General features: G+C 36.7%; 1 protein-coding gene across 5 annotated transcripts in view; it reads left to right on the top strand.

The window, feature by feature from the left end:
- The window catches only part of XRCC4 (X-ray repair cross complementing 4), a 268691-nt gene extending 254481 nt beyond the window's left edge, over positions 1 to 14210 (top strand). For all 5 annotated transcript variants that reach the window (XM_003920785.4, XM_074384107.1, XM_074384100.1 and 2 more), the window contains one exon: positions 13581 to 14210. In XM_003920785.4, the coding sequence (XP_003920834.1) occupies positions 13581 to 13692 (112 nt within the window). In that variant the 3' untranslated portion in view covers positions 13693 to 14210. The remainder of the gene's footprint in view (positions 1 to 13580) is intronic.
- The last annotated feature ends 3188 nt before the right edge of the window (positions 14211 to 17398 follow it).

Here is a 17398-nt window from a genome sequence, read left to right as displayed (position 1 = left end):
GCTTTACATTCACACGTAAGTCTTCTTTAAAAATTCAGGCTGCAGAATCATCCTTAGTCAACCATTTCATGAAAAGCCTAGAGAAATATTCAGCAGAGCATTAAACCAAGTATGAAGCCCTTCTAAAGCTCATGGCCCCGTGTGATTGACAGCACAGGTCACATTCCTATATCGGTTCTTTAACAACCAGCCTGGCTCTTTAGAATTGCTGTAGTGAAAGACAGCATTCTGTTTTGTTATCCCCTAGACAAGGACTACTGTAAGTATGTATTTAAGGGAATTCAGTAGGCCAGCATTATTACTTCTGCCTTGGATTGATTGTTTGGTCACTTTGATTTCCATGTCTCTAGCTCAGTCTTTGACCCACAATAGACCCTCAATAAGTAGTGGATGGGTAAGTGGTAGATGACAGTGGTCGCCAGCCTGTCTCAATGATTCTGGGTCAGTTATCTCTAGATAAGACCCAATGTCCGTTTCTTTGAGCTATAGGTCATGTTACACTGACCTCGCAGATCCCTCTTCCAACCAGCTTGAGGGATTCTTTTTAACTCTGGGCCTTGCATGTCATGCTCTTACTCAACCTATCAACCTATTTCTCTATTCAGTTTTTCTGAAACCTGTTTAATTTACAGATATAATAATTGAGCCTTAATTTTAAAAAGTTAAGACTAGAGTGGTAGGCAGAATAGTACACCACCAACCCCCTTCCCCCAGAGATCTCTACATCTTAATTCCTGGAACCTGACAATATGTTAGACCATGTAGCAATGGGAAATTAAGGCTGCAGATAGAAATTAGTTTGAAAATCAGCAGACCTTAAACATAGTGAAATTATCCTGGGTTATCCAATTAAGTCCAATATAATCACAAAGGCCCTTAAGTGGAAATGAGAGGCAGAAGAAGAAAGTCAGAGGGAGAGATAAGACTAAGCAAGCAATGTCAGAATGATGTGTAGTGAGAAGGAGTCCACCTGTCATTGCTGGCTTTGAAGACAGAGGAAGCGGGTGGTCTCTACAAGCTAAGTGCACACACACACACACACACACACACACACAGAAACAGCTTCTCCACTAGAACCTCCAGAGAAGAACACAGCTCTGCCAACTTCTTGACTTGATCAGTAACATCTGTCAGACTTCTGACCTCCAGAACTGTAAGATGATAAACTGGCATTGTTCTAAGGTATTATGTTATGGTAATTTCTTGCATCAGCCATAGGAAACAAAAACAGCTCATTCCACGCTATGGTGAAACTATCACCCTTGGGCCCAGTTTAGAATTCACTAAACTGCATGGCTGGTATTATTGTCTACCCATGTGTTTGCCACTTCTCTTGATAGCCAAAAGTAGAGTTCTGTCTTCTTTTTTTGTGTATTTCTGTTTCCCTTCACTGGACCACTAAGTTTATGGTTTCAGACTAATGGATGTTGTTTTCTTAGCAAAGAATATAATACAGCCTATTCCAGAAGACACTCATTTCTTGGGATGTTAGCGGTGAAGAGATTGCGAGAAAAGAGGCCTCTGCCACCAAATTCATTTGAAAAACCTAGGTTAAACAAGGTTCTTTATTCTTTAAGCACTTGCAAAAATATAATCTATGTATAAGGTTTTAAAAAAAGATCCCAACAATTTAAGAGAATATTCAGCAAAGGTATCCCTCTCTGTCAAAATTCCTCTCAGCAGTTACCATTTATCTGTGTATCCTCCCAGAGCTGTTCTAGACATGTGAGCACATACGCACACATAAAACATACACATGTACACATATACGCATGCACATATGTGTATAATATATATACACACATATTCTGGTTTCCTGTACACACTGTTCTACACTTTGCTTTTGTTTTTTATAATAAACAGGTTTCCTAATTAACAGAAATCAGAAATTTGAGTGTATAATATGTATATGAAAGACTAAGAGAACTTAGTGGATGAAAATAAAAATTTTCTAAACATTTTGGACAACAGATTTTTTTTAGAGAATATCTTACAGAACTACCTTTTGAGACACACTGCACACAACCGAGCTGCCTTCCTAAGAAGAAACATCTTCTGGAGTAGAAATAAGAGTTTAGTGATGACCCCCCACTCCCATTAGAATGGTATAGTGTAAAGGATATGGATTTTGGATTTTAACCTAGGCTGAAATCCTGGCTCCATTACCGACTTGACTGCCTCCTCACCCATGCTTACTGGCTGTGTGGTTTCAGGTACATTGCTTAACTTTACTGAGCCTTCTTGTTAATACACTCTCATATATTCAATAATTTGTTATTTAGTTAATACATGCGATCAGTGGAATATATATGTGCTAAATATTGTTCCAAGTCAAATAAAGCAGAATCACCCCAACTGGAGAGGCTTCTAGGCTAGTGAGAGAGGTTTTATCTGTAGCATAGCAAGCAGCAGTAAGCTCACAGATCTCCTGGTCTGTCTTAAAGGAAAAACTAATCACCAAGGTGACAGTTTTTCACTCTTACAGGCATAGATCAACAGTAGCAAATGTCGCCTATATGATTTCAAAACTTGAAATTTATACAAGATGTTTTGGGTATTGATTTTTTAAGTGTCTGTGTACTTTGGTATTGATTAATGAATTATCAGAACAATTTTATTTATTTGAATAAATACAGCAAGAGAGACAAAATCTTTAGTCAGTATGAAATTATGAAATTTCTGTGTAAGTGGCCAGCATCCTTGTAGATTCTGGATATATTTATCTTAGTGATTGACTTTAAAATTGAATTCCCCAGAACTAGATACTCGTATTTTCAAGTCTGTATGTGTGTATTTTACAGGAAATTTTTAGAATTCTCATTCTTTTTCAATATCTGTAAAGCACATCAATTCATTTTAACATTAAGTGTATTCACTCTTTATTATTCTCTTTGTCCCATTTCCATTTCTTCATGCTCTTAATGAATTTAAATAGCAAAATCATATTCATTAGAAGATGATATCTTTAGGAATTTAATTGAAAATAACAAACGCAATTTCTTTTCTTTGCCATTTTGTATGCCAGAAAGTTTCAGCTTCTCTTTTTATTTTCTCAGGCCAACAAAATGACGTGTAGGCCTAGTGAATTCCAGGCAGTGTTCAGCACTGGTTTCACTGAATCTGGATGACTTCAGTCTGTTAATTTATTTAGGAGATGGTTTTGGTTTTTATAAGGTCAACTAGAAATTTGTAGGCTACTTTTCCCACTTATTCTAAGATCAATTTTTTTTAAATGCTGACATTTAAAAATTGAAAATACAGTGGTAACACTGGTGATGTCAAATCTTTAAGCACATTATTTAAAACTTTTCCATTTAAGAGGTGTTTCCATAATTGAGTTTATTTCATAGTGGGAATTCTGTTAAGGTCAACCTGGTAGCTGCTTAGTTATTTAATAGCAGCAAGTACCTGATATTTTAATTTGGCTGTTTGTTAAGGTCATTTCAATTAAAGTTTGATCTGATATGTCCTAAAAACAAACCGTAAATTATTTTGCTTCTTTTTTTTATTAAACCAAATGATGTGTGCCCTATCCAGTGCTTAGGATGGATTCTCAATGTGTACACTGTCCTTACCTTACCTCTCATCTTCATCCCTCTCCCTATATCTGAGCTTTTCCCTAATCCCAGGGTAAGGTTGGTGATCAAGAGGATGGATGCCAGGGAAGTTTGTGATAAAACAAAGATATATGCTTTTGGTATTTCAACATGAGTAAAACAGCTGCCTCAGAATGCTCTGCCATGGTGGATAAGCAGCAATTGACCATCTGCTGGCTTTTTTGCTGTGACTGCTGCAGTCCAGGAATTTGAGACTTCATTCTCCCCGAAAACATTGCCTATAATAAATCATGAACATAGCAGTATTCTTCCAGGCTATTCTTCTCAACTCCAGATAATTTACAGTGGGTGAGACTAATTACCCTAAAGTGTATTTACAGGTTTGTCAGTCAGAGTTGTATAGAGAGCCAGCATTTGGGTAGCAAGTGGACACAATGCAAGATGTGGGCACACAAAATAAAGTTGGCCCTTGGCTTCTGTGACAGCCTTTCTCCCTGGTTTTGCTCATTCTTCAAGTCGTTCCTTTTCAGTCTCTTTTGACTCATTTCTTTCTCTGTCTGTTCCTAAAATGTTAATATACTCCACTATTTCTTACTAAATCTTTTCTCTGATGGTCTCTTCTCTGGGTGATCATTTTATCTCACTCATTTGCCTTATGGCAATGACTGCTGTCCCAGGGCATCTAGTCCAGACATCTCTTCTGAGCCCTGTACCTGTGTATTTGTTAACCTACTCAACATATATCTCCATTTAGATATCCTTCAGGCAGTTCAGACTCACTTGTTGTATCTGAAACTGAAGTCTTTATGCCTAATACTAAACCTTCTCCTCTTCTATATCACCATCCACAACTGCCAAAGCTACAAAATCTAGAATTCTGAGAATATTGTCATGGAAGAGAAATAATAAGATCTAGAACCATTCTCTCACAAAATAGCAGATCAGATCCAAAAGTATTATGTATATACATACACAGATATCTCATACACACAAACACACACATATACACACACGCTACTGTTCAAAGAGTAATATTGCGTAGTTTTGTATGGTTTTGAAATTTAAATAAATATAATCATTTATTTAAATGTGTGTATTTTTTTTAAGAGATGGGGGTCTCACTCTGTCACCCAGGCTGGAGTCTAGTGGCATGATCATAGCTCACTCCAACCTCAAACTCCTGGGCTCAAAGGATCCTCCTGCTTCAGCCTCTTGAGTAGCTGGCACTACAAATGTGCACCACCACACCAGCTAATTTACTTTACTTTTTTTTTTTTTTCTTGTAGCAACAGAGTCTCACTGTCTTGCCCAGTAGTCTGGTCTCATACTTCTCATACTACTAGGCCCAAAGGATCCTCCCGCCTCAGCCTTCCAAAGTGTTAGGATTACAGGCATGAGCCTTGCTCTTTTGCTCAACATTATGCTTAAGATTCATATACATGTATAGCAGTATAATCTAGTCCATTACATGAAAATTTAATAATTCATTTGCCTGTTTTCCTGTGGAGAGACATTTGGGTAGTTCTTGCATTTCACTGTTGTAAACAATGCATCTCTGATTGTGTACCTATCTCCTGATACATATATGCAAATGTTTCTCAAAGGAATGTACCTATGAGTGGAATTCCTAGGTTATAGGTACATATACCTTCATATACCTTGACAGTTATTGCCAAATTGTTTTTTAAAATGGTTTCAAACATTTGCATTCCTACCAGCAATAATTTATCTAGTTATTCCACATCCTCCAAAATCTTTGATATTATTGTATGTTTTAATTTTTTCTAATCTGGCATAAAATATTTCACACTGGCTTTAATTTGCATTTCCTTGGTCACTAATGCAGTTGAGCTTATTATCATATGCTTATTTACCCCCATTGTTCCCCCCTTTTGAAGTTTCTGTAGGGTTTGGCATATGTTTCGGTTTTCAAAAAGTCCTTTGTAAGCGTTCTTTGGATACTAATTATTTGTTACTAGCATATGTTGCAGTATCTCCTCACAGTTTGTCACGTGTCATTTCATTCTCTTTAAGGTACCTATTGATAAACATAAGTGCTTACTTCAAATGTAATTCAATGTATCAATCTTTATCTTAATGGTTTTCAATTTCTGCCTTCAACAAACTGTCTTATTTCAAGATACTAAAGACATTCCCCTTTATTTTATTCTAAAAGCTTTAAAGTTTTGCCTTTCTCACTGAAGTGTTTAATTCACCTGGAATCATGCCTATTTGACTTCTGTCACACAAAAAATTGAATTGTATGTGTGTTGTATAGATAGAGATAGAGTTTGGTCTCATAAAATTAGTTATTTTATCTAAAATAACAATTGACTTTTTAAATTTAAAATCATGCTTGTCTCAGAAGTCAAACAAACGTGATTCTTCAAGTGTTACGGTGTCATCAATCACTATTTATTTTCCTGGACCTCTTTCTTTGCTCTGGTTGGTACCTTTGACATATTTCAGAACTATTATTCTCAGAATGTGTTATAAAATATAAGTAACTCTAAACAATACTAATGCTTCTTGTTTGACTAGGAAAGGATTGCTATTCCAGCCATAGTGATATCATCTTAAACATTGCTGAGAAAATGTCTTTACAAAATGAGATACATATCATTTTAAATATGTTACTAATTCAACTCCTAGAAAGATAAAAGGGAAGTCAATCATTTACTCTAACATTTTTAGAGAAACTTTTCCTGGATGAGACTTTTTTTAAGTAAATGTAGCTTTTGATCTATGGCATTCATTGTTAATTAGATATGTAGTGTAATTTTTATTCAAGTTGTAGTTTGTGTATGTGTGTGTCTGTGTGTGTTTTAACACAGTATGAAAGTAAACTAATAGAACATAGAAATCTCAGCAACTATATTATTGAGAATATACACCACCTTTTAGTGAGGGTGTCATCTGGAGATGCTTTATTATATTCCCTTTATTTGAAAAAATACTTAGGCTTTAGCCTGTAACTTTAGGTTCTTATTCTATCATTAATCTTTCCTCTTTAATTGACATTAATCATTTCTTCCACAAATATTTATTGAGAATCTGTATTTTGCAAAGTAGTCTATGCTCAACTATTCAAGCATAGCATTTTCAGATTCAGGAACTGAAAGAGTTCTAAGACCATTTATAATAACCTCAGCCTTCCACAAATGCAGAAACTGAGGTCCAGTTTCATACTGCATTAAAACACACACAGACACACACATATACAAACTACCTGACCAAAATTTCTATTGAGATTCAGAATATCTAGATTCAAAATATTTCCTATTGAACCACGTTGTCCACAGACAACTATCTGAAATATACTGAATGTTAAATATTGATATAATATTTATAGAGAAGCCTAAAGAGATAAGTCACTCTTTGTGGACAAATTATGTCATATAGTCATTACCTTCAAGCTGTTTACAACATTTTTAAGATGAAAAGACACATTTGAAAAAATTAGGTAAAGTAAAAAGTTTAACTGAAAGCTCTCTGAGGGCAGGAATAACACTTAAATTATATTTGTTCTATTTTCCTAAGATAGCGTGCTCTTCATTAAATATAATCAATATGTACAGTATTGGTTAAATAAATAAAACTATATATTGAAATATAAGGTACAGATATTAGGTACTCTAAATGACCAGAGGAAATAAAATGAAATAGGAATATTTTTAAAAATTGAGTCTTTGTGGAAGGTTTAGAATCTAAACAGAGCCATAACTAATGGCTGTAATTTCATTCAGAACACCCAAGTTTCCAATTATTTGTTTCTCTCACTTTCTATTAAAACTTTATATACAGTTTCCCTGAGTTGTTTGCTTTCAGATTATACTTCTGAGCATGATTTCTTGGAACAAGTATGTTTATGAAAAAATACTGTGATAAATATGTTAAGATATAGGTATAAGGATATTAATTGTTGTCTTGTTTGTAAGGACATTCAGAAATTGAACCAACCCAAACCTCTGTCAGTGAACTAAATGGTTAGTACATCAAAGTGAAAATTAATGATGAATGTAAATCTAAAACTTTCAGTATGAAAATACATCTCTAATATATTATAGACTAAAAATATCAAGCTGCAAAAACTGTAAATGTACAAAATGATTATATTTTTATTTTAAAAAGACTATGAAAATACAAATAATGCAAAATAAGATAGATAGTAGACATTTGTATTTATCTGTTCTCACACCGATATAAAGATAAGACATGCCTGAGACTAGGTGATTTATAAAGAAAAGAGGTTAAATCGGCTCACAGTTCTGTATGTTGTACAGACCTGTATTCTGGGGAGGCCTCAGGAAACTTACAGTCATGATGAGAGGTGAAAGGGAAGCAGGCACATATTCACATGACCAGCAGGAGAGAGAGAGCAAAAGAGGAAGTGCTGCACACTTTTAGACAATCAGATCTCATGAGAACTCACACTATCTCGAGAAAAACAAGGGGGATGTCTACCCCATGATCCAGGCACTACTCACTAGGCCCCTCCCCCAACATTGGGTATTACAATTCAACATGAGATTTGGGTGAAGATACGAAGCCAAACCATATTCTTCCACCCCTAGCCCCTCCAAAATCCCCTTCTCACTTTCAAAACCTGATCATGCCTTGCCAACATCCCTCAAAATCTTAACTCATTCCAGCATTAATGCAAAACTTCAAGTCCGAGGTCTCATCTTAGACAAGGCAAATCTCTTACACGTATGAGCCTGTAAAATCAAAACCAAGCTAATTTATTCCAAGTTACAATGAGGGTACAAGCATTGGGTAAGTGCTCCTATTCTAAATGGGAGAAATTGGCCAAAACAAAGGAGCTACAGGCCCCATGCAAGTCTGAAACCTAACATGGCAGTCATTAAATCTAAAAGCTCCAAAATAATCTCCTTTAACTCCATGTCTCACATCCAGGATGCAGTGATGCAAGGGGTGGACTCCCAAGACCTAGGGAAACTCTACCCCTGTGGCTCTGTAGGCTACAGCCCCCATGGCTGCTTTCACAGGCTGGTGTTGAGTGCCTGCAGCTTTTCCAGATGCACAGCACAAGTTGTTGATGGATCTACCATTCTGGGGTCTGGAGGACAATGGCTCTCTTCTCACAATTTCATTAGCACTGTCTCTGAGGGGATTCCAACCCCACATTTTCCATCCAGTCTGTCTTAGTAGAGGTTCTCCATGAGGGCTCTATACCTGCAGCAGACTTCTTCCTGGATATTCAGGCATTTCTGTATATCCCCTGAAACCTAGGTAGAGGCTCCCAAGCCTCATCCCTTGCACTCTGCACATCTGAGGGTTAACACCACATTGAAGCCATTAAGGCTTGGGGATTGCACCCTCTGAAGCAACAGCTCAAGCTGCATTTTTGCCCCTTTTAGCCACAGCTGGAATGGGAGCAGCCATGATACAGGGTGCCATGTCCCAAGGCTGCACAGAGTAGCGGGGCCCTTGACCTGGCCCACAAAACCATTATTCCTTCCTGGGCCTCCAGGCCAGTGATGGGAGGGGCTGCCATGAAGATCTCTGACATGCCTTGGAGGCATTGTCTTGGTTATTAATATTTGGCTCCTCTTTACTTGTGCAAATTTTCCATACTTTTATGTTCTGCTTCCCTTTTAAATATAAGTTTCAATTTCAGGTCATTTCTTTGTTCATGCAGATGAGAGTAGTCTTTTAGAAGCAGCCTGGCCACACATTGAATGCTTCGCTGCTTTAAAATTTCTTCCACCAGATACGCTAAATCATCTCTCTCAAGTTCAAAGTTCAACAGATCCCTAGAGCAGGGGCACAATGTCACCAGTATCTTTGCTAAAGCATAGCAAGAGTGACCTTTACTCCAGTTCCCAATTACTTCCTTCAGCCTGGGCTTCATTGTCCATATCACCATCAGCATTTTGGTCACAACAGTTTAACTAGTCTCTAGGAAGTTCCAAACTTTCCCTCATCTTCCTGTCTTCTTCTGAGTCCTCCAAACTGTTCCAACCCCTGTTCATTACCCAGTTCCAAAGTTACTTCCACATTTTCAGATATCTTTATAGCAATACCCCACTTCTCTGGTACCACACACACTATCACAAGAATAGCAAGGGGGAAGTCCTCCCCCATGATCCAGTCACCTCCCAACAGGCCCCTTCTCCAACATTGAGGATTATAGTTCAATATGAGATTCGGATAGGGACACAGAGCCAAACCACATCAATGTTTTTGTGTCCCTTTTTATGCTTTTCAGAATTTACAAAAAGTCTAACAATAAAGATGTATTATCTATAAAAATAATAAAACATTTTTAAGGGTTGTGGAGATAATTCTAAATTTACTCTGTTGACCTACCATGGATAAAAAAGCTCAATGATCTCCATTCTGGACAACTTTTACTGAGTACCTGTTAGGACTAGGCACTAAAAATAGGAGTCAAAATCTATTTCTTAAGCCCCTGATGACCTCAGAAGGAAATGTAAATTGTAAATGGAGCTCCAGGAATCTATTTATTTATTCTTTAGTCAGGTCACTTCAGAGTGGTCCTTTTGTCATATGCTGATTTTTTTTTCAAAGAAAATTGATAGATCTCTGTGTTCTGATGCACAGTATCTAAATGATGGACATAATTACAGATATCTATCCATGTCTGACTTTTTAAATATGATTTCAGCTTTCATTTTTGATACAGCGGGTACATGTACAGGTTTGTTACAGGGATATATTGAGTGATGCTGAGGTTTAGGATAGGGATCTCATCACCCAGGTATTGAGCACAGAGTATTTCAGCCTATGACCCCTCCTTCCCTTGTCCATGTGGTAATCCCTAGTGTCTACTGTTTCCATCTTTATGTCCATGTATAGCCAGATGTTTAGCTCTCACTTATAAGAGAGAACACAGGTATTTGGTTTTCTGTTCCTGCGTTAATTTGCTCTGGATTATGGCCTCCAGGTGCATCCATGTTGCTGCAAAGGACATGATTTCATTCTTTTTGATGGCTGTGTAGTATTATGTATATGTATATGCATATACATATACACAACATTTGTATACATACTGTATTTTCTTTACTCAGTCCACTAATGATGGGTACCTGGGTTGATTTCATGCCTTTGCTGTTGTGAATAGTGCTGCAATGAACATGCCAGTGCATGTGTCTTTTTGGTAGAACACTTTGGGTTTTTTGAGGAGGTATATTCCCTGTTAATGGGATTGCTGGATTGAATAGTAGTTATGTTTTAAGTTCTTTGACAAATCACCAAACTACTTTCCACTGTGGCTGAAGTAATTTACAACAGAGTGTAAGTATCCCCTTTTCTCCACAGCCTTACCAGCATATATTATTATTTGACTTTATAATAGGCATTCTGATTGGTGTTAGATGGTATCTCATTGTGGTTTGCATTTGCATTTCTTTGATGACTAGTGATGTGCAGCATTTTGTTCATATGTTTGTTGGCTGCTTGTATGTCTTCTTTTGAGAAGTGTCTGTTCATGTCCTTTGCCCATTTTTTAATGGGGCAATTTGCTTTTTGCTTATTGATTTAAGTTCCTTATAGATTCTGGATACTAGACCTTTGACAGATGCATAGTTTGACACTATTTTCTCCCATTCTGTAGGCCAACTGTTAACTTTGTTGATAGTTCCTTTTGCTTTGCAGAAACTCTTCAGTTAAATTAGGTCCCTCTTGTCAATGTTTGTTTTTGTTGCAATTGCTTTTGGGGACTTAGCCAAAAATTCTTTGCCAAGGCTAGTGTTGAGAAGGGTATTTCCTAGGTTTTCTTCAAAGTTTTTTATCGCTGGAAGGCTTACATTTAAATGTTTAACCAATCTTGAGTTAATTTTTATATATGGTAAAAGATAGGGTGATATGGTTTGGATTGTGTCCCTACCCAAATGTCATGTTGAATTGTAATCTTGGAGAAGGGCGGGGTGGGAGGTGATGGGGTCAGTTTCCCTCTTGCTGTTCTTGTGATAGTGAGTGAGTTCTCATGAGATCTGGTTGTTTAAAAATGTGCGGCATCTTCTCCATCCCTCTCTTCCTCCTTTCTGGCCGTGTAAAACAGGCCTGCTTCCCTTTCACCTTCCACCGTGAGGCTTCTCAGTCATGTTTCCTGTACAGCCTGTGGAACTGTGAGTCAATTAAACCTCTTTTCTTTATAAATTACCCAGTTTCAATTCGTTCCTTGTGGCAATACAAGAATAGACTAATACATAAAGATTCAGTTTCAATCTTCTGCAAATGGCTAGCCAGTTTTCCATGTACCATTTATTGTATTGGGAATCCTTTCCACCTTGCTTGTTTTTCCATTTCTTACTTTTAATTGAGATAATTCAGTTACCTCTTTTGCCTAGGAGGAGTACAAGCAACACTAAGACAGTTAGGGCCAGAGAAAAATGTTTAATGTGTTTTGAGTTGACAATGAAAACTTATACATGTAATAATTATACTTGTATCCCATACTGTATCATTTTCTCCTTCTTTCGAATATATTTTTAGATATTTAATTATATGTTACAGTAGTTATGTCTGTATTTATTGTTAATTTTAACATTGCAAATCCCAAAGGATAGTATTTGTCATCTTCGATGCATTAATGCCTAGCACCTTGGCATGCCTGTGATGATAATATTGTCTGAAATTGGCTTGCTCAGAATAAGATAGAACATGTCCCAGGTCTAGTGGCAGCCAACCATAGTTAATTGTCTGTAATCGAGATGCCAAGAAAGACTCTGTAATGGATTCATTTCTAATCATCTGTGCAACTAGGTAAGGATGCAGGCTTTAAAAAATACTCATCATCTAAACACATTTGATATTTGTGGGTTTTCATTGGTTATTCTTCTCTGCTGTTAACAAAAACTCTTATGTAGTTTATGCAGTATTAGCAGGTAATAATAAGTTTCAAAATATTTTGTAGGAATTTACAATCATTTTCCTTTACATCAACTAATTTAATCTTTAGACCACTTCTAGGCAAATACAAATATCTCAGTTTTACAGTGGAGAAAATAGAAGTCAAGTTAGTTTAAATGACTTGCCTAAAGTTACATAGCTAATATGAAATAGACCTGGGTTCAAACTTACGTTTCCTGACTTCAAGTCCCTTGCTTTCTCAACTATACCAAACTGCTGTGACTCCACTCTGGCCTTCGAAGTTGGAAATAGAGGGGTATTACTGGGTTAACTCAACCTAATCATAATCTCCCCAGAAGCCACCTCTAATTGCTAATACTAAGCATATTTTATTTAGGTTCCATAGAGAACCACTGACAAGGTTTCTACAAGGATATTAACATACATTCCAAAGCTTTACTTCTGACTGAACTGTTACTCTCCAGCACACTCTTCCTAGAACAGTTAATAGTGACCATGACAGTCAGCCTGTTATCTTAGGATTCAAAGAAAATATCTACGTAAATAACAGCAGTCAATCCATTGAGGTAGTGACTACAATACTGAACCTGGATAAAATGTAGTTTACTAAATGAAGATATGTGGATTCAATAAATGATATGGACCAACATTTCATTAGCAACTGCTTTAAATGTGAAAAATCATTATTTTTCATATATGCACATAATCATCAGACCCACTAAGGGTAATTCATCTGACCAAAACTTTCTGCTGCTAAGAGATTAAAATGCATGTTAGTCAGTAGAATTTAAGAAAGCCAGGGTAAAATGTAAATTGTGATGAAATCGTTAAAGGAATAACTTGAAAAACCTTCGGTATCCTGGCATAAAAGTGATTATAGCAAAGAGGATAGAATATTTTATTTCTTGACCTTGATTATGAGAATTGTTATAGGTTCTTGAATTGTCCTTAGGTCAGAATAAAGATGGATTAATTCTAAGGCAGTTAGAAAAATTAATCTCTTCATCTCTTTTCTTATAGTTAATAGCATAGAGCAATAAATCTCTAAACCAATACTGAAACAAGATTTAACTGTCATTTCACTTATGTGTCTCTTCATTTTCTTTTACTCTATAACAGAAGTTTTAAAAAATAAAATTATTTTGATTTTCTTTTTAACTCTAGGCCTGATTCTTCACTACCTGAGACGCTGAAAAAGGAGCACATCTCAGCTGAAAACATGTCTTTAGAAACTCTGAGAAACAGCAGCCCAGAAGACCTCTTTGATGAGATTTAACAGTCTCAAAAATACTTTGATGTTTTCTAGACTGTGTTTTCTATTCATTTCTTAAAAATGAAAAAACAAAATTTCAAGTCAGCGGCAGCTATTACTGTACCTTACAATTTAATTACATACACACTGAGTTGAAACCATTGTGCAAAATGGATTACACATGTATGTGAAGATACCATTTGTCGATGACACTGCCACATTATTCTAAACTATTCATTCAGCATGCCTATAATTACATAAAATTTCAGACTTTTTGTTGGCAAAGGACACATTTATCATATCCATTCACACACCGTATATGTAATAGCTGTCTAACGTCCTGTCTAGGAAAATTTTGAAAATAGGACAAAGAAAACATCATTTTAAAATGTCTTCAGCTTTTTTTTTGAATAGTTTCATTCAAACATATTCTGAACATTGATGTTTGAGCATTTTAATTTGTGTGATGATATGTAAAATATAATTTTAGTTTGTACATAAACAATCTGAAAATCTGATAATAAAACTTTTGATACATTGAAGGTTTTATGTTCTTAATAAAATGTGTTTAGGTTAAGTTTTATCATAGTAACAGGTTTTTAGAAACCGCTTATTAATGTAAATATAACCCCCTTTTATGGCAAAAGAAAAGCATATTTTTCATGGATTATTGGTAAAAGATTTATCTTACCTACAAAAGGGCCCTTCTTGAAGAAAAGGACCTTGTTGTAGCTGTTTATCTCCAATAACATCTGACACTATTGTCTTTATTGTCACTGTTTCTCCTTGTCAGCCATTCATTCTGTCTTCACTTCTTACCCATTTAATATCCATTCATTCCATGTTACTCAAAATTAACAACCTCAGAGTTAACTGTGACCACCATGTTGCTAAATCCAGTGGTTGGCCCATTCTTAGCCTTCATGTTACTAAGCCTCTGAGCACATTTGGTACGGTTGATCATTTCTCCTCAGTAAACGTTTTTTTCACTTGACTTTTGCAATAGCCTATGCTGTTTATATTCCTCTTTCTTTCCAGCCACTCATATTTTAGACTTTTTAGCTGATTCTGTCTCCTTTGCCCAACAGTTAAATGTTTGAGTGCCCTGGGTTCAATTTTCAGTCCTCTTCTCATTACCTACATTGTCACCCCTAGGTTATTCTAGGTCATTTGTGGTTTTCAGATGCCATCTGTATGCTGATATCTCCAAAATTAGCATAGTTTTCTTTGTAGTCAAATTTTATATATACATACATATAAATGGATATACATGCGTGTATATATAATTTATCATTAACTTGTCACAAAAGGAGTTTCTTAAGCTTTCTTAAAAATTATTTGTGACCAGGTGCGGTGGCTCATGCCTGTAATCCCAGCACTTTGAGAGGCCAAGGTGGGTGAATTACAAAGTCAGGAGTTTGAAACCAGCCTGGTCAAAATGGTGAAACTCCGTCTCTACTGAAAATACAAAAATTAGCAGGCATGGTGGCATGCACCTGTAATCCTAGCTACTCCAGAGGCTGAGGCAGGAGAATCACTTGAACTCAGGAGGTGGAGATTGCAGTGAGCCGAGATCATGCCATTGCACTCAAGCCTGGGCGACAGAGTGAGACTCCGATCTCAAAAAATATGTATTTTTGTATCGAATCTTGATACATCTTGGCATCTGTTTTTAAATACAAATTACAAGGGTTATCTAGTTACACCTTTCTTTAGATGTCTTAGCACATCCAAAGCAGAAATTTGATTATCCTTATCATCATTTCTTCCCCAGTCTTACCCATTTGGGAAATTTCACTGCCACCTATGCAGTTGCTTCAGGCTAAAAACCCAGGAATCCTCCTTTGTGTCTCTGTTTTCTCCTTGCACGTCCTGTTTTTTTTAACCTCCAAAATACAAATTGACTCTCCTCCTCTGTCTCTCCGCTACAGCTGTACAGCTACACTGCTTCTTCACTGGTCTCCCTGCTTAGTTTTCTGTTCTACAAGGAAGCCAAACTAAATTTTAAGTCTCAGATAAGATTATTTTCCTACCTGGTTTAAAACCTACCAATAATAAACCATTGCCCTTTGAAAAAAGTCTGCACCTGTATCATGGTCTACAGTGTCTGATATGATCGCACCACTACTTACTCTCCAACCTGAATTTTTGCTCCTCTCTCTTTACTCCCCTTCACCGTCCAGTAGGCCAGAGCTCAGAACCACTGTACTGCTAATCCCTCTGCCTAGAATGCTCATCTTCACAGGGTTGTTTTTTTAATCTTTCAGATTTAGAACCAAATGTCATCTCCTCAGGGGTACTTTCCCTGAAATACGCTTTTTAGGGTTGTCTACACTCCCAGTCACTCTCTGTCTTATTAAAGTGTTTTTTTATTATGCATATCACTCTCTGAAATTACTTTTTCATGTCTCCTCTCCCAGTGGAGTACTAGCCCCTCATAGCAGAAACATGCCCATCTGCTTTACCTCTCTATCCCCAGTACTGAGAACAAGATTCATAGAAGCTTAATTAGTGTTTGTTGAATGAATGAATGCATGTTTATCACAAGGTAGGTACTTAAATGTTTTTTAAAATACTAAACCATTTTGAAAGGATTGAAAGATTAAAATGTAGCTGGATGACTTGATACAAAGAAATAATTATTCAGAAAACCCAAGTACTCTTTGTGATTAATGATAAACAATATGTATATATTACATGCACATAGGTATTTGTTTTGTTTTTGTTTTTGTTTGTTTGTTTGAGACGGAGTTTCGCTCTAGTTACCCAGGCTGGAGTGCAATGGTGCAATCTCAGCTCATTGCAACCTCTGCCTCCTGGGTTCAGGCAATTTCCTGCCTCAGCCTCCTGAGTAGCTGGGATTACAGGCACGTGCCACCATGCCCAGCTATTTTTTTTTTAATGTATTTTCAGTAGAGACGGGGTTTCACCATGTTGACCATGATGGTCTTGATCTCTTGACCTCATGATCCACCCACCTCGGCCTCCCAAAGTGCTGGGATTACAGGCGTGAGCCACCGTGCCCGCCCATTTTGTTTTGTTTTAGAGACAGAGTCTCACTCCATCACCCAGGCTAATATGCAGTGGTGTAATCACGGCTCACTGCAACCTCCGCCTCCCAGGTTCTTGTGCCTCAGATACCCAGGTAGGTCTTACAGATTCCTGCCACCACACCCAGCTAATTTTTTGTACTTTTAGTGGAGATGGGGTTTCGTCATGTTGGCCAGGCTGGTCTCAAACTCCTAACCTCAAGTGATCCACCCGTCTTGGCCTCCCAAGGTGCTGGGATTACAGGTGTGAGCCACTGCACCCTGCCGGGTTTGACAGTAGAGAGAGAATAAGGAAAAAATTATACACATACACTATTAGTTACATCAGGAAAAGGATTTGACTGAGTCAATGGGATAGCAAAATATTTTGAATAGAAATTTCCTGCATTTTAATTTCTTTGGTGGTTTACATGTAAAAGGAAAAAATGTTTAAATATATGAAATTTAAGTATATAATTATAAACTACAAAATTCTACTCAGTCACACTGGAACTTCGGTATAATACTGAACTTAGTACTATCCTAGATTTACTTTGCGTCTTTCCGAAGTGATTTTGTATGTGAAATACCAAAATCTTAAAATATTATTATCTCACCTGAATAAACCACAAATGACTAACCAAAATCAGTATGCAAATGTATGTGTGTGTCTATGTGTGTCTGTACATGTGTATATATAT

This window comes from Saimiri boliviensis, chromosome 1 (genome assembly GCF_048565385.1).
Source record: "Saimiri boliviensis isolate mSaiBol1 chromosome 1, mSaiBol1.pri, whole genome shotgun sequence".
In the NCBI taxonomy this organism is placed as follows: Eukaryota; Metazoa; Chordata; class Mammalia; order Primates; family Cebidae; genus Saimiri; species Saimiri boliviensis.
The sequence above is the reverse complement of the archived record's forward strand: the minus strand, read 5'-3'. Positions and strand labels throughout refer to the sequence as shown.